Below are 25193 nucleotides of genomic sequence, written 5' to 3'. Positions count from 1 at the left end.
GGGGCAGCTCCAGTTATTTGGGTCGCCAGCGGGACGGGGAGGGCCGGGCCAGGGATCTGGAGCCACTGGGACGACGCTAATTGTGCTATAATAAGTCGTCCAGTGTTAATAGCGTCCATGCATGTGCTGGATGGAGATGGAGATGGATGGATGGACTGATCAATGGATGGAATGTATTCCTGCACCAGTCTTGATGCAAGCTGGCGAAAGTAAATTCGGGTCAAGGTGCAGAATGGAATACTTTTCTTGTGTTGATACGAAGATTCTCTCAAATTATCCCTTTCCCCCGATAGCAATTGCAAAACACCATGATCCATGCGTCCAATTTCCCCCACGCAACCCCAGAATCAAATGTGCAAACCCAGCCAAGCTTCCCTTGGTAAAGATGCCTGTAAGCCTAGAAAATCGAATTTAGCTTCGAGCACACGGCAGTTGGAGACAATGGCTGGTCTACTCATAGCGTATGGGCATCTATCTGGCAGAATCTCGAAGGCTTAGGGGCAAGGGAACGTAGCGGCGGCCCAGCAAGCTGCTTGGCATGACCCAAAAGCCGAGTTGCAAGCTACAATTGTTGGACCAGCTGTAGCCCCTGCGGTTGCTCCCCAAGTAGCACCTCCGGCTGCATAGCAAGCCGCGACGACGGTAGCGCAACCGGCTTGACAGATACCATAAGCCACAGGACCGGCGTTTGAGGTTGTTGCCAGAGCCGAGATGGCGAGGACTTTGACAATCCGCATCTTGTTGTTATTGTCGTTGTCGTTGGTGTGATAGCTCACTCAGTGAGAGAAGGGATTCGTTCGTAGTGTATAGTTTGTTCGGGTGTGACGAGGATGCGATGTGTGTTTAGTTAAAGAGGAGGAAGAAGTCATCCTTCTCGTGACCCATGGCTACCTGATATAGATGTACAGCCAACCACCTTGGGCTGAAATTGAAAGTACATTCGCCTAGCAAGTGACTTCAATTATGACGTTATGCCACGGTGAAATATGCTGCTTGCGAGCAGTTACATGTACTCTGTGTTCGTAGAAACATGAGGATTGTGACACATTCAATTGGTCGGGAGGCCTACAATCAATTGGGAGGCCTTCAATCACGCGCCGGCCACGACAGCTTACATCAGAGGAATTCGATTACATGTATCTTGGCAGCGAGGGATTGCAACAAGACAAAAGCAAATCACAGAATCGGAAAATGACAAAGAAGTTTTGAGTAAAACACGAGTATATATGTAGTGGTGCAATCCCTAGTCTGTCCCGAGAGGATATATGCAGTGGACGCAAACAATAATCCCGATGACGCGGGCCGGCGCGCTTTAAGTAAATACCTAGGCAGCTACCTTATTAGTTGGTATTTCATATGTGTACATCCAGTGTAATGGTCGCCCGTCAGTAACACAGGCTGGGGACGCTCGGACGGAAATCGGTCCATCTGGGGTTGAGACATGGCGAGGTATTCAATCCCAAGGTGACACTCGCAGTTGGCAGGTCTCAGCCAGACCAAGAACTTGATGATTATTTCAGGCATCAAACAAATGTAAGCTATCTAGCGCTGTCTACATGCAGTAACACTGTCATCTATTATTTGGTCTTCTTGGCTTCCCTCTTGGTATACACCAATCCATCTCGCATGCTCCCAAACCATAAAGCCCATAAATCAACGACCAGGTTCAGACGTCCATAAAATGGGCCCTTGCCTGTGACTTTCGGGATCCGGTCGGCAGCCTTGACGAAGTAGGAGCTCTTTGCATTCGTACTCAACATTCGCGGCATCCCCTCTGTCCTCTCTATGACTGGGACGACGCTTGACGCGTTGTCCGCCTCCATCTGCTTCACCACCCGAATGGCCAGCCTTGTCATGGAATCGGCGCCGGGAGTCCACGTCGTGGTCACGTAACCGAAAACGGACGCCAGGTTGGGTATACCTTCGATTAAGCAGCCTCTCCACGCGTACTGCTGTCCGATGTCGACCTCTTTGCCGTCAACTCGAGGCTTCATTCCGCTGAGGACTTGGATGTGCAAACCAGTGGCCGTCACAATGATGTCTGCCGGCAGCTTGCGTCCGGATTTGAGCACGATTCCATCCTTCTCAGCTGTATCGATCACATCAGTTACAATCTCGACGTTGTCGCGATGTAAGGCGTTGAAGAACTCGTCATCTGGAGTCAGGCACAGCCGCTGCTCAAACGGGCCATAAGTGGGATTAAAGTGAATTGAAGCATCAACTTTCTTTGGCAATTTCTTGTCCAGATCCTGGGTGATGAGAAAGCGTCCCAAACGGGGAAATGACAGGCAGAGTTCGGAGACGAAGACTTCAAACCACACGTCGATGAATCGGCCAATCCAGTGCACCCAGGCCAAGGACAGCCACGACGACAGGAACTTCTCGAGGTCTGAGCTTCTCTTCATGGAAACAACATACGACGGCGTCCGCTGAAGCATCGTGAGAGACTTTGACTTGTCAGCCATCTCTGGCAACAGCGTAATGGCGGTTGCTCCGCTACCGATAATTATGACGTGCTTGTCGTTATAGTCGAGGTTCTCTGGCCACCATTGCGGATGGACGACTGTTCCTTCAAAGTTCTCGATACCGGGCACGGGGCTGTCCAATGCCTTTTCATACGAGTAATACCCAATGCAAGTGAAGAGGAAGTTGGCCTTGACCAGCTTCTTGGAGCCGTGGACATCAATCTCCAGGGTCCATCTCTGCTCCTCAGTACTCCAATCACTTTGCACAACTCGGTGTCCCAACTGGATCTTGTCGTAGGATCCGTCTGTCCTGGCAGCATCCTCGAGGTACTCGCAAATCTCAGCGGCCGTGGCGACCTTGTGAGAGTGCTTCCAGGGGTGCCACTGAAGGCCAAAGGACCGGAGAGACGAGTCGCTGCGCATGCCCGGATACTTGAAAAAGCTCCATGTCCCACCGATCACGTCGCGGGCCTCGAGGATGGTGAAGGACCGGTGAGGAAGGTCGGTTTTCAGCCGGTGAGCAGCGTTTATGCCACTAAGGCCCGCGCCAATGATGACAATGTCATGTTCCTCAATAGGCAATCCGGAGTCAGCCATTTGATGCTGTGCTGAGAGGCTCCACTGGGGATGATGGAAGCGCGTGAAGAGTTTGAACAGCAACAGCAGGAAAGAATAAGGGTCCTGTCGTCTTTTTTCTTAGCTTCTCGAATTCGTACCGGCGCCTCCTATTTATTCTCTATCTCCCGGGCACGCTCCGATGGCGCCACCAAAACTACTAGTAAGTAAGTCGAGTCAATTAGCCGTCTACTAGCTGCTGTCGTCGCCGTGCCTGGCAATTGCATGGATATGTGTGCATTAGCGATGGCGGGGTGTGCCGTACAAAAATAGCCCTGGAGTTCCATTCGCTGGGCCTTACCCGGTGAGCATCTCAGTTGAACCGTGCCGACGGGGGAACGGAGCTGGTGATGATTCCGCGGGTTGGCGGGCAGAGGATGGAAGTTTTTTTTTTTTGCTTTTTGTGTTGACTGGCGATTGTCTGAGTGAGATGGCAAGAAAGTTGGCGTAACGAGTCAAGTGCCAAATACATGTACCCATAGATCTCCCCCATAATCCATGCACTTACTACCTAGTAAGATATCAATGGATGCGAATATAGGTGTTGCTAGGTAAGTGCGTATTAAGCCACTGATTCTCCAATTCTTCCTTCACATGAAAAACATCAGTTCTTTTAAAGACTCCTATCACTGTCCAATCGCATTGAGCACTCGTATCTGTGTGGTGATGTACGAATTCCCGCCTTGTCCATGCTAGTCGTCCCACGGCATGTCACCAGCCCGGCTAATCTTCAGCTCATTCTTTTCGGGCATCCTTGAGTTGGCTGACATGACATGGCCCCATACGTCTAATGGGCAATTACCTTTACTGACATACCGGTACAGTACGATAACCTAATATGTTCCATCCTATTGATCAATCGGACGCTAAGAGTGTGCGTACTATACTTGACAGCTAATCCACCGATATAGGCTTACTTTAGTGCTACCTAATATGCTTTGGCTGCATGGATGCATAGATCATTTCAAGTGCTTTTCTTTCTGATGTAGTTTCTCTCGTTATATGTGTATACTTCTACGTTGGCGACACACGTTGCATTGGCAGCTGAAATACGGCAATGACAGATGTTCAAGGCGATATGGATATATGTTCGCCGAGTCTTCCCCTTCATTGTTCAGCGCCATGGGCAACGGTACAACTATTTGAAGGCTATCAAGGTACCTCCTTGCACCCATCTACACTTTCTTCATCCAATGATACGGCATAAATACTCATTACCAACAGCAATTCTGCCTTGAGACTCGTACAGCAAAATCCAACTTCCATTAAAACGCCCCACACCAGCTTTGGCCTATTGGAATTGAAAGCCCACGGGTGGGGCACGATCCCGCATCGAAGCAGCTAGAAGGTACCTTGCCGTGTATTTTATAGACCCCACACTGGAGTTGGATTCTTTCGTCCAGAGCTGATCATCTCCAAGTTTTTGTTCGCCTTGTCTTTCTTCCCAAGCATCACTCAACACGACATCTACTGTCTCTTCTAAAAGGTTTCGTTATTCACCATGGCTTCCGCAGACGAGCTCAAAGCTCTGGGCAACAAGGCCATCGCCGAAAAGAACTTTGACGACGCTATGTAAGTTTCAAGTTTGCTTTCGCTGCCAATCACCCCACCTGAACCCCTCCGTCCCTCGTCGTCACACTCAAGGGATCCGATCCAAAGACTGACATTTATGATTTTACTTTGCTTGCAAACAGCGACAAGTTCACTCAGGCCATCGCTCTTCAACCCGAAAACCACATCCTCTACTCCAACCGATCTGCTGCCTATGCCTCCAAAAAGGACTGGGACAATGCGCTGAAGGACGCCGAAAAGACGACCGAGATCAAGCCAGACTGGGCCAAGGGCTGGGGACGCAAAGGCGCTGCTCTCCACGGCAAGGGAGATCTGCTCGGAGCAAACGATGCGTACGAGGCCGGTCTCAAACATGACCCAAGCAACGCACAGCTCAAGAGCGGCCTGGCCTCTGTTGAGAAGGCCATGCAGGCCGAAGCAGGTACGTTTTATTGCAGAAACCAACACGCACAATCGCACTAGACTATAGAATACTGCTAACACAAAATCTGGTACAGGCGGCGGACTTGATCCTACCGGCGGAATTGGAAACATGTTCAAGGACCCCCAACTCATTCAGAAGCTTGCCTCCAACCCTAAGACGAGCGGCTTCCTTGCCGACCCCACATTCATGGCCAAGCTGCAGCAGATTCAACAAAATCCTCTCAACTCACAGGACCTTTTCAGTGATCCCAGAATGATCCAGGTGCTGGGTGTACTGATGGGTGTTGACATGGAAATGCGCGACAGTGCTCCCGAGGGCAGCGAGTCTTATGTTGTGTCCGATGACAAGGATACTCCCATGACGGATGCACCCAAGAAGCCCGAGCCAAAGAAGGAGCCCGTACCCGAACCCGAACCCGAGCTGGACGAGGAAGCTCTAGAGAAGAAGAAGAAGAAGGAAGAGGCCGACAAGGAGAAGGCTCTTGGCACCGAGAACTACAAGAAGCGAAAGTTTGACGAGGCTATCGAGCACTACAGCAAGGCATGGGAGCTCTACCAGGATATCACCTACCTGAACAACCTTGGCGCAGCTTACTTTGAGAAGGGAGACTACGACAAGTGTATTGAGTCCTGCCAAAAGGCAATTGACGAGGGCCGACTCATCTATGCTGACTTCAAGCTGATTGCCAAGAGTTATGCCCGTATCGGCACTGCCTATGAGAAGAAGGGAGACCTTGCTCTAGCAGTCGAAAACTACAACAAATCTTTGACCGAGCACCGAACTCCCGATGTTTTGAACAAGCTCCGTGCTGCCGAGCGAGCAAAGACTGAGGCTTCCAAGCAGGCATACATCGACCCTGCCAAGGCTGAGGAAGCCCGTGAGGAGGGTAACAAGAAGTTCAAGGAGATGGATTTCCCTGGTGCTGTGGCCGCCTACTCTGAGATGGTCAAGCGAGCACCCGAGGACCCCAGAGGATACAGCAACCGCGCTGCTGCCTTTGTCAAGCTCTTTGAGTTCCCCAGTGCTCTGGATGACTGCAACCTGGCCATCAAGAAGGATCCCACCTTCATCCGGGCTTATATCCGAAAGGCCCAGGCTTACTTTGGCATGCGCAAATACTCTGAGTGCGTGGACGCTTGCGACGAGGCGATGCAGGTTGATGCAGAGCACCACAAGGGCGCCAACGCTCGCGAGATTGAGCAGCAGCAGCAGAAGGCTTTCTCAGCCATGTACTCAGCCCGAGAGAACGAGTCAGAGGAGCAGACTAGACAGAGGCTGGCTCAAGACCCAGAGGTGAGATTCCAACCCTTTTCACATAATTGTATCATGTTGAATGAGCATTTGCTAACAAGAGACTTTGTAGATTATGGGCATAATGCAAGATCCAGTTATGCAGTCCATCCTGCAACAATCGCAGTCTGACCCCATGGCGCTCCAAGAGCACATGAAGAACCCGAGCGTGCGGTCCAAGATCCAGAAGCTGATAGCTGCTGGTGTCATCAGAGTTGGAGGTCGGCCATGAGACCAAAGGAACAAAAGGGGCGACGTGTGAAGGTAGTGTAAATCTGGAGTAATGAGCCAATGAATTAAGTCATTTTAATGTAAATCTATATAGCTTTCGCAAAAATTTCTCATTTTTACGATGATTTGTCTGCATTCTCGACTGCTCTTGATGCTCCTCATCATGTCAACAGGAAACCAACACGAGGCGCTCTCCATTTTGGGGCCAAACATATGCAAAGGCTCATCTATATATGTTCCAAGTAAAACTGGCCTCTTCCAGCCAACAGCTCACAATTTCCGTCATCTACATTTCGCTATGGTCTTCCCCATCAGGCATCAGCTGGGTAGCAAGGCTTTCGTCAATCTGCGTGCCAAATTTATTAGGTGCCATCCGCGACTTTATGGCCTTTGCCAAAATTCCAAATCATCACCCTTTGCGCGCAACGAACCGCTATTCTTACGAATGGAGTTTGGAGACTTACACCACATATTTTCCTTCAACCTAGGCACATTACTGACCAGTACAGTCTACAGGAATGTCAACGCAGTGGACATGGCTTTGGTACATTCAGATGAAAGAGCTGTGCGTGTACCACGAGCCGGAATCTCGGGATCAAGCCCAAATTTATCCCTTCATTAAGAATGACAATAGCATGCTAGCTGCTGTTACCCTGAGTGATGGCGACAGTGGCACCCGCTTTCTTTGGACACGGTACTTCTCGGCGCGCCACTGAGGCAGTGAAGTACTGATGAGGGCAAGAGTATTCCCTGCTGTAGCAACAAGAAAGGGGCCTCAATCATCATATAAGATCCAAGGAATGATAGAGATGGCCAGTTCAGCTATGATAACGACAACTCCCGACCACCACGCTGGGTCCAAGGTCGGAACTCCATGTCCACATGGTGGTTCCGTATCGTATCGAGAAGCAGCGAGGGGTTTCGGATCGGACGAAGATCTAGAAGAGGGGTAGGATGAAATTGACAGGGGAGAAGAGGAAGACAGAGACAAACCTCGGAGTAGGCATCTGAGTCGGAATAAACAGACATGTTCCACCTTCTCTCCGACCAAGGAGATGGTGTCGTGAGCCAGAGTCGACCTTGTGACGAAAATCACAGCGATGACGCCAGCGAGATGGGCGAGGAGAGTCTCGATGAGAATCAGGACCCATTCAACGATCTTATTACAAGTATAAAAATCAGCTTACAATATTACAGCTATATCTTTTGTATCTTTTAGGCTAAGTGAATTATATTTCTCTATTTAAAGATTGTAACAAAGTATTAAAAGCCAAATGGTCGAATATAAGTAATTAGCCAGCTGGCTTCTAAAGAGAATTATGTATAGATATACATAGTTCTTAACACCATCCCTTTGTACTAGAAGAATTAGGGTACGTAAATCCAGCAATGTTCACCAGGTTGATTAGAGAATCCGTGGTGCCGATTCCTATCCCTGTTCCTCCATGTGCACCAACCAAGGTTGCCTCTAGCGGAATACCCCGATGAACAGCATCAACGAAAAATGGCATGGCGTGTGGAGTATCCCAGCGCATCACGGGTCCAGGTCTGGGATTCACAATGTCCGCATCGATGACAACGACTTCAGAATTGTTGAACTTTGAACAGGCCGGCGCGGCAGCAGCCCATGTCCAGTCACTTGCGTGTGGGTTCTCATTCTTCCAAAAAGATAGGAACTGGACATTCTTATCTTGCTTGATGAAAGGATGCTCATCGTCATATGTAATTGTTTGAAACTTGCCACCGTTGACATTTTTGTAATAGTCTTTCGCTATTTCCGGGATTACCAGCTTGGCCCCGGCAGCAAGGTAGTCTCCCACACCACCTGCGTGATCGCGGTGATGATGCGACGGGACCACGTGCGTAATGCTCTTGCCGGGGTAATTCTCTTTGACCCATTGCAAAATGATTTTGCTTCTATGGGGAGCGGCATCAGTGATGACAAGTCCGTCTTCGAATTCGACCAGGAGCTGTACATAGTCGGGCACAGTTCCCACATAGAGATTGACGATCTGTGGTACGTTTCCACCTGGAAACACGGGTTTCGCGACAACAGATGAGACATTGTTTTGCTGGCCAAAGGGTCCGAACCAAAGCCCTGTCTCGTAAAACTCGTGAACTTCTGATCGAGGGTACTCGTTATCTGTACGAGGCAGTTGAGCCACATTATCGGGGGGACTACCAGCAGGTGGAGTTGGAGGTAGTGCCTTGAAGTAGCCATCTGGAAACTGAGGATTGGCGCTGATTTGACTAATCGTGTAGTCCTCGAGGACATAGACTTCGTTGTAAATCGTTTGTATCCGGTTAGGGTATTTGAACGTCTGCGATTTGCCAAAGGACACCGACGCATAGTTAGAGAATACGACATCATTAGTTGAAGGACCGTAGATTTCATGAGTTTCTGTTGATCGAATGGCGTAAGGCAACCCCGTATCATTGTGAACAAGCAACGCCAGATTCGCGTTCGGAAGTGACAATGTCGGATAATCAACGCCGGAGGCTTCAATGCTGGTGACAGAGTAGACCAACTGCGAGCTAGAAGCTTCAAATTGCTTCAAAACGCCCAATAGCGCGGATTGCTGGGCAGAATGCACGAGATAATCCGTGAGGTAACTGTCAGCGTAGCCAAAAGGTACCGATGGATCATCGACGCTGCCACCGACGTTGAAGCAAGCCGAACCATTTAAACCTGTCTGGACTACAAGACTGTAGTCCAACTTTCCATCCCGGTGTGCATGCGCCCAGAAATAGTCATAAGTCAGGTTCCGGTCAATTCGCTGGGTGATAAGAGTGTCTGAAAAGTCGAAAGAGATAGTCGATGTCGCTCCGGTTGCAATTAGCTGATCCGAACTGTCAAGACTGTAACTTTGAGACAGCGTTGTACTTCTATAATCACTACGGGTATTGGGTTAGCAGGTTTACACCATTGATAAACATTTATGCTTTAGCGTGGAGAATACTCACGAAGATTGCAAAGTCAGTCCTTTGATATCGTTCAAAGCCTGGAGACCCCCGAGGGCATTGATAGTTCGGGCCAATAGGTCCGAAGTATTGCTGCCAGGAGAGTTGACTTTGGCGCCATTAACCAGGACTGGTAACAACACAAGACGGACTTGAAGCTTCATGATTGCGGTGGTGTGCCCTTAAGCTCCGAGGCCAGAAAATCAAGTGCAGAGCATTTGATATCATTATAAAGAATTGTGCTGCCTATATGCTGGACTTGAGATTGGATAACCCCACGCAATTCCAGGGGCTCTCTCACGGCTGACAATCACGAAAAAGCCCTGGCTTGCCGAAGAGCCGTCCTGACGTCATTTTTGTGATCAATAATGTGTTCTTGTAAAGTTTTATTTCCTCAAATCCCTTCTCCAGTCTTTTTCTATTCAATCATATTGTGAAACCCAAGTTGCCGCCCTAACCGTAAACCCCTAACCCTGTGCATATACTTCGTACTCTGTCAGCAGTCAAGAAGGTCATGGACATTTACTTATACCGGGTCGGCATATCATAGGCGTTATGGTTTTTCCGAGAAAGCGCTGATTGGTCATTATGTCTTCCTTCAGCCTTAAAACAATCTTGATTAGCCTCTGATCAGGGGTGAACGAAGCCGAACTTGGCAGCTATGTATCTAAGTTATCACGTAAGCTGGTAAAAAGAAACTACGCGAGTTTGCAGGCTTCGGACCAGGTACTGCGCATAATATAAGACGTTTAAACAATCTATCATATTGATTCCTTATATCATCTTCCAAAGCAATAAAAAACATACCGGGAAGTCGGAGCAGTAGAGTCCGCCGGTGGGCTACGGCTCCACCGAACGCATGTAAGAACAAAGGCTGAGTAGTATCGCATAATACTCCGTCCTTGTTGTGTTGTATTGAGGGGAATAGTTGTCCACGTGCGTCCCAGCCTGGATCAAGATTGTGACCTTCAGATGTGGAATAGTGTGATAAGCTGAATAGAGGGTACTCATAAAACCTGTACATGGATAATGTACCGAGTACATTTCTTTTGACACTAAGAAAGAATAAACTATAGCTGATGATAATTTTTTGAACAGAATTCTAGAATTCTATACACAATGTATTTTAATTTTCTTTGTGTTGAATAGAGACTTGCACACGGACTTTTCAGCTTATCGCACACCCCGTCATATGGGGGGTTTCATCCAAGATATCGATCAGTTTGATGGAACCAATTGCGAGGCACTCATTGTCTGTATTGTGTTCCTTCTATGTCCCCAAATCCAGCATCCGATAATTTCCATCCCTCCCCTGGGGCCTCTCGACTGATGCTACGACGAGTAGAATTATCGTTTTAAATGTTCCGTTATTGAGACTGTAATATAATGTTTACTATTCCTACCTAGCTAAGGGTACACCTTAATGGAGATGCTCTGTGACGATGTAAAACATGTGATTCATTGTTTTCATTCAATCTATTTAATAGCGCAAGACTATGAAAACATACCAGTCATATTAATCATGACATCTGCTCAAGGAAACCAGACTGTTTCCACCTCTGAATATATCGCTTCACCAGTTCACTTTCCACCGGCCCACTTTCACGCATCGTCTTCGAATGTTCACGGCTATGTTTGGTGTCGAGTATCAAGGGCCCAGTAGACATGCGCAGGAAATGTGTTTCCCAAAATGACATCAGCTGCTTTGCAGGATTCTCTGTAGTTGAAGCATCGCAGCTCTTCACTTCCTTCAGCCACTGCTCGTACGGCACAATTCTATCAGATGGAACTCCAAGTTCGCTTGATAATAGAGTAATCATCTCCGGCCATGGCTGGCGTGCAGGATTCTCAATATGATAGATGGGGTAAGGATCCATGTTGGATGTCAGTATATCCAGTAGCGAGTCCGCAACATCATTTACTGGAGACCAAGACAACGTGCCTTTTAGGTCAGGCAGACTTCGAAGGAACTGAGCCGACTTGACAAAGAAGGAAAAGTGCTCCACTGGATTCCAGTATCCATTTGTTCTTGACCCTGTGATTTGAGCAATTCGTACAGCCATGGCACGGAATTTGTTCGGGTACAGACGCAAAGTTTCCTCCAGCATTCGCTCACACACAATCTTCGCATCAGCATAGCCAACTGGAAGAGCTGTGTCCGCCGTCGTTGGGAGTTCTGGAGCTAGAGACTGACCAGTCCACAACGGATAATAGCCAACGGCCCCAATGGAAGAGATGAACTGAAAGCTGAACTGAAAGGAATCTGGTCGAAGGTTTACACAGTCCCTGGCAAGGTCTATCAGATTGCGCATGACCTGAAATTGGGGTTCGTAAGCCTTTGTTGTACGAGTGAGACTCATGGGCCAAGCGTTGTGGACAATGTGCGTAACTGATTGTACAAGGTCTTTGTATACATCGGATGACAACCCAAGCATGGGCTTACTGGTGTCTGCATCTAGAATCTTAAGCTTAGACATGGCATCGGACTCAAGTTCAATACCGCGCATGCTAAAGGCCTCTTGCTGCCGTGTCGTCACATCCACAGTGCCTAGACGATTGAGGCAGACAACACTACTGACATCGGGCATTCGCGCCGCTGCTGATACTATGTGCGACCCCAAACTCCCTGTTGCGCCAGTGACAAGAACACAACGTTGAGACGCAAACCCACCCGCTGATTGTGACGGTGCTGAACTTGGTGGGTGGAAGTTCATGGTGTATTTATGAATAAAGTGATCAATGACTGCCTGCCGATCTACGATACTCGTCAGCTCTGCATGCCCCAAAGTGATAGGATAAGGAGGATCGGCAGAGCCGGCGTACCTGATATCGGAGGCAAATCCAAAGATAATGCGCTGTACCTGCGCCTCGCGGCACTTCCCGTCCGTGTAGTCAACATGGCCGAATCCTGCGCCGCGAAGCACCTTTTCCCAGTGCTCGGCAGATACTTGAGCATGTGTGCGGCCGTCTTCGAAGAGCCACCAGCCCTCGAGGAGACCGAAAACAAAGTCAACCCAAGGAAGCTGCTCTGTTTCTTCAAGCAGCATCAGCATGCCGTCGGAACGCAGAACCTGGCGGATGTTGTGAAGTGAGATGGGCAGCGATCGCGTCGCATGCACACAGGCATTGGCGAGGACAATGTGCTGTGTGTTAATCAGGCTGGGATCTGGAGCCAATTCCATGTTGACCACCTTGAACTCCATGAAGGGGTACTGCTTGAAGCGCTTGCGGGCAGCAGCAACAAGAGAAGACGAGAGGTCGGTGAAGGTGTAGGTAACTGGGACGCCAAGGGCAGCAATCATGGGAACCAGAGTGCCTGTGGTTCCGCCAGTTCCGGCGCCCATCTCGAGGATCTTGATTGGGCCTCCATCAGCAGGCAGGCGACGGAGGAGTTGCTCAAGGAAGAAGGATGCCTGCTGGATCCAAGTAAAGTTGACAGGCGCAACGGCGTATACATCTGACACAGTCTTCCTGCCCTCCGCAGATCCGAAAATGATCTGGAGGCCATCCGCCTTGCCAGACAAACATTCTGCCAGCTTGCAGCCTGTCAGAGCGGAAAGCTTGAATTCTGGTGCATGATCAGGCACATCTCGCAGTGCCTCCTGGAAGAGAACTTCTGCTGACTTCTCGGGACAGGGGACGGCAGTTCTGACAAGTTCGCCACCCACGATTTCTACCAGACCTGTTTCATCAGGGCCAATAATCTTGTATAGTTCCTTCATAAACTTCTCATGCTTTGGTAGATATGAGAACGCTGCGAGCTTATGGCCAGGTTGAGCATTCTTGATGGAACAGCCTAGCTTCTCGAACGCCTCCACGATGTATGCGGCACAGAGCATGGTTGATTTGGGGCGCACATGAGTGTAGTAGTTATCCATCTTGTTCTTAACGATAAACTCGTCAGTTGCTGACTTGGTAGCCCGGAAAACATCGTGGACTGTTGAAGCTGGGAGGGTGGCCCCATGGGCTACACCATTGACACCATTGACACCGTTGACGCCATTGGAAACGCCTGCCCCATTGGACTTATCGCTGGTTCCATTGGTGTGAGCCCCAGAAGTGCCATTAACGCCGTCTCCAGTTCCGTATGCATCCAGTCCCAGGGCGGTGCCGATGCAAACCACAAGGCTTCGGAAATCGGTCAACTGCATGAGCTGGTCCGTCTCAAGTGTAACCTTGAACGCAGCATCAATCTCACGAATCAACTCCATGGCCATGAGAGAGTCAATACCCATCTCCACAAGGTCGGATTTGTCCTCAATCTCTTCCACCTCAACTCCGGACAGGTTGCTCACGATTTCCTTTGTTTTGGGGATGATGTGCGACCCTGATGCCTTTGCAGCTCCATTAGGTGGTGTTTGGGTGCCATTAGCATGGACGCCGTTCACACCGTTCACACCATTGGTGCTAACACCATTTGTGAAGCTGCTGAAGCCGTTAACTCCGTTGGTGGAGGCTGTTGGGACAATGGGTGGTTGTTGCACGGCAAAGGAAGGCATTTGCGGTATCGCCTGTGGTTGCGGTACAAGTTGTTGATAGCCCGGTTGCAGCGGATTCTCCGCAACGACCCGGTTAAGGGCCTTGCGAATGCCAGCAATAGGCACCTTGCTGTATCGAATGCCAAGAATGGCTTCAAACAGAGACCCATTTCTGGCATCGAAAGCGAAAACATCACTGATGAAGGCGCTATCGGACTCCTGGCTACTTACGGCAAAGACCTCCCACTCCTTTGGCTTAGCAGGATCGGTTCGCAGCCCTGGTGCTCGAATCCACCGATCAACTCTATCGCCGATGAATATGCCTCTCTCAACAAAGTCACCAGGGTCTGAGAAGAGATTGACGGAGATTCCGGCGACCTGGCAAAAGCAATCAGTCAGTACCGAGTCGAGCCATCCTTCTTTATCGTTGGTCCGGACTACACGGCCAGCTGAATCGCCGTTTTTGCCAACCAGTTTGGTGACATGTCGATATAGATCCTTGTAGTCGATCACTGCTTCAAAAGCGCGATAAATGTTTCGTCCAACGACGACATCGTGCGCTTCATTGCCGTCCAGAAGGCGGTGGCAGCGCTTATATGACCCCAGTCGAGATAGCCGAGCAAAGTCGCTCTGGACGACGGCGCTTTGAGGCAGAGAGAAGACGATTGAACCATTCATATGCCGTGTAGAAACTCCCTTTGCGTCCTGGCCAATGAATTTCCACTCCCACAGCAATCCAGTCTCGTCCATCGCCTGTACGTCGAGCCAGACATTACTGCAATGATGTGGGACAAGCGGGCTGTAGTAAACCAACCCTTGTAACTCGGGCTGATAAGTGTAGTCCCGGAACTCTGGCCGCAGAGTAGAGATGGCATCGATGGCAATCTCGACCGGATACATGCCAGGCATCACTGCCACAGTGCTGGCCATGATATGCGCTTCAACCATTTGCTTGAACTCTGGTACAGCCGTGTTTATCAAGAAACGCACTGATCTCTTGGTATCATCTAGGAAGCTGAAGAAGTTGATGAGGCCACTGGCGGGCTGAACTGGCACAACAGGTGCTGCCTTCTCGGTCACCACTGGAACTTGCTTAATATCGAGCCAGTGTCGCGATTTTTCGAACTGATACGGAGGAAGTAAAAGAGGTGAATAGTCAGAAATTTGTGATTTGTGATGACCCCAGAATGTCACATCCAAGCCTTGTTGCCACAACTTGGTTGTAGCATCTGTGAGAAGTGAGTATGAAGCGTCAGTCGTAATGTTAATGGACTGGAAATGTGATGAACCAGAACCCCCAACAGCCTTGTTCGCCATGACTGCGATCGTGGAATTGGAGCCTGCCTCCAACCATATCGCGTCTTTAAACTCCTCAGACAATCTGGTGGCGGCGTGATGGAAATAGACTGGGCTCCGTAGGTGGTGGGAAACAAAATCTGCAGTGGAACGACCACCTTCGGCCGTCTCTGTAGCGCGTTCAAGGCGGATTTTGGCGTCACGGAACGTCAAAGCCTGACCCAAGCGGACCAACTCTTTCGTGAGGGGGTCAACAAGGCTGGAGTGGAAGGCGTTGGTTACATTGAGCACCTTTACTCTCAACCCTGCATATGTGGCGTCCTCCTTGGCCAACTGGGCAGCGGCTTGAACCACTGCGGTAGACCCGGCAACTGTAAAGCTTTTAGGTCCGTTATAGCAAGCAATTGAAATGTCCTGTTTGGAGCCTGCACGAGCCGCATTGAGAAGACTCTCAACTGTGGTAAGATCTCCTTCAACAGCCATCATGGAGCCCTTCTCTGTTGTCCACGACTCTTGGATAATCTTTGCTCTCTTCGATACTAAATTGATTGTGTCTTTGAGGGACAAGATGCCAGAAACACACAAGCCAGTGATTTCGCCAAAGCTATGCCCAACAATGGCTGATACCTCAACTCCACAGTCAATCCATGCCATGGCACACGAATACTGCATCGCAAAGAGAATAGTCTGCAGCTTCACAACGTCTTGAATTGGTGTTCTCTGGAAGATATCGGGGTAGATGCTGTCGAGTCCAAGGGAAAGGGCAATTGCATTGCATTCATCAAGATGCTTGCGCAAGACGGCAATATTGTCGTACACATCTTTGTCGAGACCAACAAATGTCGAGATTTGTCCGCCAAAGCACATGATTACAGGTCTCGCTGCTGGCTTCTTTACCGAAGGACTTCCAGTGCCAGCCTCGATACCGGAGAGCTTTTGCTCCAAATCCTCAATTGAGGTAGTACTGAAAACCAGTGCTTGTGGTAGCTTGCGGTTGGACTGCTTGGCAAGCTGGAAAGATAGGTTTGCCAAAGTCGGGGCCTCGTTTGACGCTGCTTGTTTCTTCAGTAGCTTCTTTAGCTTCGCTGCGTAGCTCTTTATACTGTTATCGTCGAATCCAGTGAGCCAAAATGGAAAGCTTTTGCCGGCCAGCTGCGCTGACGCTGCCTTGGCTGGCTTAGGCGCCTCTGTCACAACCATGGAGGCGTTCGATCCCGACGCACCATAGTTGTTGATTAGTGCAGCACGGAAGGAGGCTTTCCACGGCTTAACGGTTGTCGTGATATCAATGTTATCCTCCGGCTTGGCATTGAGTCCAGGGTTGATTGATTGAAAACTCGCCTGTGGTGGGATGGCCGCCTTGTGAATCATCAACAGGACCTTGACCAGCGATGCTATACCAGAAGCAACCTCCAAGTGACCAATCGATCCTTTGACAGCCGTAAGGGCCAATCTATCAGGGCGTGTTGGCCCTCCCAGGACTCGGCGAATGCCGTCATATTCAGCTGGATCACCAACTGAAGTGCCTGTGCCATGGGCCTCTACGACAGTGATATCATGTGGCTTCATTCTAGCCCGCTTAACCACGCCTCTAAAGAGACGATCCAGAGACGGGGCATTGGGCACGGTAATTGGCGTGGAATTCTCGTTCTGAAGCACAGACGTGCCCGCGATGACGCCAAAAATTTGATCACCATCTGCTATAGCGGCTGACAGCTTCTTCAGGAAGACCAAACCAGCACCTTCGCCACGACAGTATCCATCACCTCGAGAGTCAAAGGACTTGCACTGGCCCGTTGGACTTAGAAAAGAGGCGCCTGCCAGATTGAGATACCACTCAGGACTGGTCATAAGATTAACACCACCGGCGAGCGCGCTGGTAATTTCGCCGCTCAAAATGGCACGACAGGCGAGATGGATGGCGACAGTGGATGAGGAGCACGCAGTATCAAGAGTCAAGCTAGGACCTGTCCAGCCAAAGTAATGACTGATCTTGCCTGCTAGAAAACTCTTCAGGTTACCGGTAGCAGAATAAGCATTTGCTGGGTAGCTTCGGATATTGTGTTCATAATCGGTATTCGCATGACCAATGTAAACACCAATATGCTTATCAAAGTCAGGTTCACCGAAGTATCCCGATTGGTGTAAGACCTGATATGCGAGCTGCAGTGCAACACGGTGCTGAGGATCTGTTGAGCCCATCTCTCGGGGGCTTTTCTTAAAGAATTTGTGATCGAAGGCATCGTGATCACGAATCCAGTTACCATACCACTTTCGCTTGGGGTCGACGTCACGGAAGACAGAGTTCATGCTGAAACGCTCCGGGGGAACCTCAGTATGCTGTGACTCGCCGCTAAGAAGAATGTCCCAGAATGATTCGAGATCCTCGGCATTTGGCACTTGGCAGGACATGCCAATTACTGCAATGCGGTCATCTGAATCGCCAGATAGGTTGGTATCCGCCACATGGACGAGACGCGCATCAAGCTTGCGAGCGATTGTTGGAGGAAGACACCTCTCAGAACCAAAACACAGCACTTGAGAGTCTGAAGACTGTAGCTGGCTAGTATAGACAATGTCTAGCGTCTGATACCATTGCGACTGATCCGTCAATATGGACCGAAGTGCAATATCATGGAGCTTGCCTGATTGGATATAATGCCCTCCACTGTTGGCTCGTGTTGGCAAGACTGTAGCAGAGGCATCAGCAAGTTGAAGAGCTGAATTGCTATTCACAATTTGAATGAGTTTATCTGTATCGGCTTGATGGGAGGGCCAATGGAAACGTCCATTCAGAGAAACAGCAGTAACATGAATACCACTACCCTTCAATTCTTGCTGAATTTCAGATGCGACGTCTTGGGCGCAAGTAATTGTCGCCCTCTTCTCATCCATCTGCACGGATATGTATGCCTAATTCGTTGTTAATTATAAGCTCCAAAATAGATTCAATGGACCGATGACTGGGTAACTCACCTCGGCATACTTTTGTAGGACAACGTCCACATCAGCAGAGCTTGCCGCAGCCCAAGAGACTGAAAAAGATGTAGATTGTTTCCCAGGTTCCCGCAATGCGTTCTCTGCATCAACAAGCGCACCGGAAAGCATAGCTAACCTTACACTTGCAGCACCATATTGCTGCAAGTCTGCCACACTTCCGGCTGATGCCACTGCAAAGGCACTCAAAAGACCAGTGCAAAGTCCCAGCGTCTCCGCGTCCGTATTGGAGGGGATTGGAAGTTTTGAAGTCTCGGCTAAGTTAGGCTCAGAGGCTTTGAGAAATGCCACATAGTCCACCAATTGCGAAACGACTACCAGTGGAGAGAGCAAAATATTCGGTAGCGGGATAAGATCCGGCTGAACATGTCCAGTTTGCAACGCTTTGCGAAGTGCCTCCAGGGCTTTTAACCCATTGGTTTGTTGCAGCTTGGGGGCTTCTTTGGAAACTGAAGCCAAGGTTTCGGGAAGTGTTAACAACGCATCTAACGCCCAGCTGTGCAAGGGATCCGAGTGAAGTTTACTGTGTAAACTCTCGAATGATGCTGCGTTAAAGCTGAGAGCCTGCGGCCCGAAGACAAAGATTTGGGATGCTGCCATTTTGTTTTGGATGACTTTGTAATCTACCAACGATGTTGAAATCCACGGAGATCAAGTCAGTGATGAAGGACTTATGTCTGTGAATCAAAGAGAGATATAGTTGTGAACCTGCCAGCATTTTGATCTTTTGAAGAGCCCATTGTACAATGTTCATCGTAGTGACGTGTCAAAGCCAACCTGTATCATCAATAACTCGGTGTAACTTTTTGCCTTGAGATCTTACAAGAAAGTTTCCTGATGTTACTTGGCATGAAGCTTATCGCGGCATCCCGGATCGCCGCGCCAAGATAGTAGTATACGGCATCTGGGATAAGATAGGGCGTCATATGCAACCCGCAGTGCAACCCCACGCCGATGGCCGCCTAAGCTGATCTCCCTCGTATCGTATTTTCTCCGGCATTCGAAATCTTACACCTAATCAGTGCATAAGCCGCAGGCTGAGAAATTCCGGCGCAAAGAATATCCGATTGTTTAGCCAAGGAGACACCCGCATTCCCCGGCATCCTTGGGAGCATCTTGGGAGCATCTTGGGCACAAAGTCTGTCGTCATGGCCCTATCTGCAATGGAACCCTATCTGCAATGGGAATACCTCCTAGGTATTCACTTTGTAGGATGCTTTTGGCTCATGGAACCTATAGACATCTGCATGTACTGTCTACTATGACACGAAGCTTAGTGAGTGTCACCGCCTCTTATGGATGTAACATTAACTATCTAAGAGAAGCAGTTGGTGATTACTAAATTGAGTAGGTATATATCTTTGAGTACTTTATAGTTTGATTCTTGTAACTTAGTTACCCTGCCTGTGTATAGTTACTAATTGAAGAAATACTTTTACTAAAAGGCATAATGTTTGTAGCTTTCATTATTTCACTACCTGTTTATCTAAGCTCCTCGCAACCTGAAAGCGGCTGTCTATCTAGATGTATCTACACATAACCAATCTTCAATTGTATTCCATGACGTCTTTTGCCAGTTCCTGGATTTCGTGGACCACCCTACCCACATCGTTCTTCTTTAACGGCAATCTGTGATCTCCGTCCCACACGACTAATCTCCGGCTATCGGCCGCGCAGAAGTCCTCAAATAGTTGCCGGTGAAGATCTAAGCCGGGGTCATTTGTTCCGTGGACATGTAGGGTCGGTATCCTCAGCATGTGACCACCGTTATGCAGTGTAGGGCGCTTGGGCCCCTTGACATCTGTAATCTGTGATGCCTCTGGCAGATATGCATCTGGCTGACGATCTGGGTCAAGACAGACCAATGGCGCTCTTCCAGCAAGAATTACGCCAAACTTAAAATTGGTACTTGCATTTCCCCTGCCGTACATCTCCTCCTGCATTTGCTGTCGATATAACAGACTGGCTGAGACTTTTGCGCCTTGACTGAAGCCCAGAAGGCCAACCCACTGTCCAGTTGCTCCACGCATGTCATCCATCACCATCGCGTCTTGTAGTGACTGGTCAAGCTGGTTTATGATCTCATCAGACCCCGGATTAGGATGGTCGGGCAGCCATCTTAGCCACCGCTTGAATGGACCCCAGTCCTTATACACAGACAGTACGTCTGGCCCCGCGCTGGACGAAAACGCTGCCTCAGCAAACACGAGACGGAAGTCATTCTGCAATGCAGCGCGGATGCTGCGGCATTGGGCATGAAAAATGCGTGCATTGGTACCTCCGCCGTGGAGGCAGAGAATTCTAGGCAGGTGTAGGGTGAGATCACCATAGTAAGGTTGATCGTAAGTCATTCTGAGCGGATGGTAAGACTGCGTAGAATGCCTCGTCAAACAAATAATAAATTACACTGACGAAAGTAACTTAAGCTCATCAACGGGCTTTTGCAACACGATGTCAACTAAGAAAAATTGTATAGAAAAGATTTGATCAATAGGGGTCTCATTGACTTCTTCGAAGGTGTCAATGTTGGACTTTTGTAATTTTTTTCGTATTTTTTTGGTATTAGACCAATCACAGATTACCAATATTCAAGATTCTTTGTAAATGAATATAAGCACTAGATCTGACATGGATCAAGGCGAGATAAGTCCCATGTCGCTGACGAAGGAAGGATCAGGATCCCGGTATTGCACCTTCAAAGAGATACATACATGTAGAGAGATACGATCACAATCAGATAAGGCAACATTCCGCACTAACAGCATTGAAACGCTTTACCCTCAGACGATATGCCGTCAGATGAACGGAAAACCCTGGTGGAATGACTCTACTATACCGAAAGCGTATTGGTAGATGTAACAAAGCCACATCAGATCAAATCCTGGTGGCGATTGTCCCGGCTACATCCTGACATTATCCAACCAGGACGCCTGCTACTACTTCCTGGTTACCCCATCGAGTAAATTCTCCTGTCGTATCTAGCTAGTGTATCGGCTTACATGCATTAAGGAAAAGATGCAGGTCCACTTGATAGCAGGGAACGAAGGATCAGATCCTGTCAATCTCGCCATCTCACGTCACCAACGGATCGGACCGACATCTGCGATGGGTTAGCATTTCGGATAAACGTTTGTCGGCCCCACGCTTATTGGGAAAATGAATTTGTGCTTACACCTCGGAAGGCGTTGGGAATCCGTGTCCGAGAGCTCTTTCCGTGGGATCAATGTCGCATGTTTGGAATTATACACCAATTCGGGAATTCGGAATTAGCAGGTTTAGATGCAAAGACGCTCATGGTTCGATGAATAGCTCACATCAGGCCAGACAGCAATGTTGCCCAGAGTTGTTAGCTGTCAGGTAGAAGACTCAGAGAGTTACCGGTGATGCACGCGAATTAGTCATTGTCGTGCCAGCTTCCAATACTTTATCCGTATATTTCTAACTACGCCGTTTGTCAGTATAAAAGCATCCGCGAGATTCGTGAGATTTCTAGATAGATGCAAACCAAAGTCTTAAGTTACAACGTAAACATAGTATTTCTCCAAATTCAAAGATGGCTGAAGTCCCGCAGCAGATTCCTACTATCGACATTAGCGCTTGGGTGAATCCTGCCTCGTCAGCGGCGGACAAACAGCGTGTCGTGGACGAGGTCCATCATGCCGCCACGACATATGGATTCTTCCAGTGTGCAGGCCATGGGATCACCCCGGAGACAAGAGAGCAGATTTTCGATCTCTCTAAACGTTTCTTCTCGCTTCCCATGGAGGAGCGTATGGAGATAAGCGTTAAAAAGTCTCTGGGCCAATCTTTCAGAGGATATGAGCCCCCTTTTCTTCAAAACCATCACAAGCATCTGTTGCCGGATACGAAAGAGGTAATTATTCTGATATGCAACCCTATTGCTCTCATTCAAAAGAGATATTCGCTTGATTAAATGAATCAAGGGTCGCAGTTGGACTGACTATTCTAGACCTTTGTTGTTGGTGCAGAAATCCCCGCGGATCATCCAGACGCGGGAACATTCTTGAATGGCCCAAATCTCTGGCCAACATCGATCCCAGAGGACGATTTTCGAAAGCCACTCATTTCATATCAGTCACAGATGGTAGCTCTTGGCAACACTCTTCTCAAAATTCTCGGCCATGGTCTTCCGAAATCCTGGAACTGTTCACCAGATGTCTTTGATAGCTTGGCTGAAAATCCTGCAATCCCAATGAGAATGCTACATTATGCGGCACAACCTGTACATGACGAGAAGCAATTTGGAGGTAAATATGTCATCTCATCACTCTGCCAAATTTGTTACAGAGACACTTGTCTAATATGAACAAAAGTTGGCGCGCATACCGATTTTGGCAGCGTTACCATTCTCCTGCAACAGCTTGGTACCAAAGGCCTCGAAGTCTGGTATCCACCCACTGAGACATGGATCCCGGTGCCTCCCAAGGAGAACACCTTTGTGATCAACATTGGTGATTTTGTGGACCGCTACACTAACGGGTACTATCGCAGCGCTAGACACCGTGTAATCACCACGGATAAGGAACGTTATAGTGTCGCGTTCTTCTTTAACGGAAACATGAAGCTTAAGGCCCCAGTGCTCGATGGTTCGGGTGGCGAGGTCAATCTTGGGGACCATATTCGCCAGAGAGCTATTGCAACATACGGTGCAGCACCTACACTAATTGAGTCAAAAGTGTGATTTCGTGGGTAATCTTAGGTAGAAGAGCTCAGGCTTGTCTAGTAGAAGATTAGCACAATTATATATTTGTTTGTTGATTTATTTATTTCATCATTTACAACCACTGTGTAATGTTACAACCCAATACTTATGATCGCAATAATAGGCCTATTGAACAGGCACTGCTAAATTAGCTATAATCTAATTTTAATAAAGGTGCATGTTGCAATTTTCTTTCAAATATAGAAAACCACTAATTCAACTTCTTTCTGCTTCCGTCTGCTTCAAGATAAACCTGCGGGAACAATCATTATTTGATTGTATTTCCTTTTTGTGCTAGTGGCGAATGCTACATACGGGCCAATTGGCAGATGAGAAGATAATTAAATGCCATGGCAGATTGGCCAATCGCAAAGATTGTTGAGCCATCAAAATCTCCTGTTTTCGCAAAGTGATGCCTGATGAACAGCTTTTGTACGGTTAAAAATGCCACGGGCATATCAAGTTAAATTCAATTTACTATGTAAATTTCAATGCTACTCGGGGTATTCGAATGATTCTAATGTGCCCTAGCATGGGGGTCATAACGAGCCTCCAACATTCCCACTGCTCTCTTAGTAGCCTCATCAAAGTCTTCCTTGGGAAGTCCCAAGGCATCGTTGGCAAGCCCATACTTGTCCTGGAGGTTTCCATCGCCATTAGGAAAGTGAGTGCGAGAGTACATGGCTCTGACAAAGCCTTGTCTGTTACCCTCCTTTAATGCCTTAACTCCGTTTTCCCAGCGTTCTTTGGAAGGCTCATAGCTGATCTCCCAGTCTTTATCCGTTGTTCCAGTCACCCGCTGAATACTATCAAGTATGTCTCTTTGGGATACTAGGAAACTGGCAACATAGACAGGTTTGTTGCGCCACTGTGACAGAGTGACAGACTTGTCGTTCTCGTCTTCCGGAAGGACTTTCAGGCTCACCAGAGCTGCAGCAGCCCTACCACTCTGAACCCAGGTGGATGTGTTGATGAGGGTTTTGCCATCATCGAAAAAGGTTGCCTTCTTGTTGTGGTAGTCAATTCCCCAGGTGTTCGCGCCGAGGCTGAGAGAGAACTCGTACCAGAACGAGGTAGTCAAGAGCACCCAAGAAGAGAATCCAGCATCCTCAACACTCTTAATTCCAGCGCGAAGGCCCTTGCCGTTGAAGTTCTCGTCACCAAGCTTCTCGTTGAGCGGGTCGGTGCCATAACCATTTGGCATGACCCAGGGGACTCCAGCTTTGGCGGCCGCCTTGACTAGCTTGTCCTGGGTATCGGGAGGAGCGGTAACAGCTAAAGAGATGAAGAGGAACTGTTGTCCTTTGAGGGCGTCTACAATAGATTGCTCGTTGTCATAATCAACATGGGCAACCTTGACACCTTCAGCCAAGGGGCTCTTGCTGCCGATACGAGAGATGGCGGTGACAGTGTGCTTCCCAGTCTTGACTAGCTCTTCCGCAATGTGCTTGCCGATTTGGCCACCAGCCTAGAAAATATGATCAATAATCGTCTCATCATGCATCGCAAGGGGGTGGCGGCTTACTCCGACGATTGCCACCCGCTGGATATGGTTCTCGAACCCGGCAGGCTGATCTTTAGCGTAGCTGGGCGCCATTTTTGATATTGATGTATTTGTATATGCTCGAGTATTGTTAAAGAAATGCTATTCAACAATAAAGCAGTTTTTATCAGCTCAGAGATCCTGGATGTAAACAGCTTTGAGACAAGTCGAGGCAGGGAATCACCTCCAGCTCTTATATACTCAGAAGCTCATCATCACTGGTTCAAGTGTCGTAGAGTTGTCATGGACTTAGCGGGATTATGGTGGATTTAGCGGGACTATAATGGACTTAAGAAACTACAATTATCTTTCACAGCTCTGGGATTTTGATTCACAAGTTGAGAGAAGGTTTGTCTCACCCACAGAAGGTTATCAAAAGACGCAACACGGTTGCAACACTAGGTGTGCTAGGAACCTGCCAAATCATTGCCTGCTAAAATACGAAAGAAGGCTAGTCCAATGGATCTACTATACCCGTTGGCAGCAGCCTAAACGCGTAAGAATGACGGGCAACTGGCTGCTGCCGAATCATTAGTCGCGGAAGATACGAAACAAGGTTAGTGTGTGAATTGCACCTTTTCCGATTGGTGTGTATCGT

General features: G+C 48.7%; 7 protein-coding genes across 7 annotated transcripts; 2 read left to right on the top strand and 5 right to left on the bottom strand.

Annotated features, from left to right (window-relative positions):
* Positions 1–1577: 1577 nt before the first annotated feature.
* T069G_03659 (flavin-binding monooxygenase-like domain-containing protein) lies at positions 1578–3062 on the bottom strand (the record flags this gene model as incomplete). The annotated part of the gene is made up of 1 exon (XM_056170869.1): positions 1578–3062. One exon carries the CDS (start codon positions 3060–3062, stop codon positions 1578–1580), a length of 1485 nt encoding a protein of 494 aa, XP_056031761.1.
* A 1519-nt stretch (positions 3063–4581) lies between these two features.
* Positions 4582–6598, top strand: T069G_03658 (tetratricopeptide repeat domain-containing protein; the record flags this gene model as incomplete). The annotated part of the gene is made up of 4 exons (XM_056170868.1): positions 4582–4652; positions 4775–5073; positions 5150–6369; positions 6440–6598. The coding sequence occupies 4 exons, from the start codon at positions 4582–4584 to the stop codon at positions 6596–6598; spliced, it is 1749 nt and encodes a 582-aa protein (XP_056031760.1).
* A 1339-nt stretch (positions 6599–7937) lies between these two features.
* On the bottom strand, positions 7938–9722 carry T069G_03657 (metallo-beta-lactamase superfamily domain-containing protein; the record flags this gene model as incomplete). Its single annotated transcript, XM_056170867.1, has 2 exons — positions 7938–9492; positions 9562–9722. 2 exons carry the CDS (start codon positions 9720–9722, stop codon positions 7938–7940), a joined length of 1716 nt encoding a protein of 571 aa, XP_056031759.1.
* Positions 9723–11078: 1356 nt separating this feature from the next.
* On the bottom strand, positions 11079–18929 carry T069G_03656 (male sterility protein domain-containing protein; the record flags this gene model as incomplete). Its single annotated transcript, XM_056170866.1, has 6 exons — positions 11079–14069; positions 14127–15936; positions 16000–16923; positions 16996–17299; positions 17354–18245; positions 18309–18929. The coding sequence occupies 6 exons, from the start codon at positions 18927–18929 to the stop codon at positions 11079–11081; spliced, it is 7542 nt and encodes a 2513-aa protein (XP_056031758.1).
* Positions 18930–19876: 947 nt separating this feature from the next.
* T069G_03655 (serine hydrolase (FSH1) domain-containing protein) lies at positions 19877–20680 on the bottom strand (the record flags this gene model as incomplete). The annotated part of the gene is made up of 1 exon (XM_056170865.1): positions 19877–20680. The coding sequence occupies one exon, from the start codon at positions 20678–20680 to the stop codon at positions 19877–19879; it is 804 nt and encodes a 267-aa protein (XP_056031757.1).
* A 1202-nt stretch (positions 20681–21882) lies between these two features.
* On the top strand, positions 21883–23031 carry T069G_03654 (2OG-Fe(II) oxygenase superfamily domain-containing protein; the record flags this gene model as incomplete). Its single annotated transcript, XM_056170864.1, has 3 exons — positions 21883–22203; positions 22300–22597; positions 22664–23031. 3 exons carry the CDS (start codon positions 21883–21885, stop codon positions 23029–23031), a joined length of 987 nt encoding a protein of 328 aa, XP_056031756.1.
* Positions 23032–23569: 538 nt separating this feature from the next.
* Positions 23570–24649, bottom strand: T069G_03653 (nmrA-like family domain-containing protein; the record flags this gene model as incomplete). The annotated part of the gene is made up of 2 exons (XM_056170863.1): positions 23570–24520; positions 24578–24649. 2 exons carry the CDS (start codon positions 24647–24649, stop codon positions 23570–23572), a joined length of 1023 nt encoding a protein of 340 aa, XP_056031755.1.
* Between the last annotated feature and the right edge of the window lie 544 nt (positions 24650–25193).

The sequence above is a fragment of the Trichoderma breve genome, chromosome 2, assembly GCF_028502605.1.
Source record: "Trichoderma breve strain T069 chromosome 2, whole genome shotgun sequence".
In the NCBI taxonomy this organism is placed as follows: domain Eukaryota; kingdom Fungi; phylum Ascomycota; class Sordariomycetes; order Hypocreales; family Hypocreaceae; genus Trichoderma; species Trichoderma breve.
The sequence above is the reverse complement of the archived record's forward strand: the minus strand, read 5'-3'. Positions and strand labels throughout refer to the sequence as shown.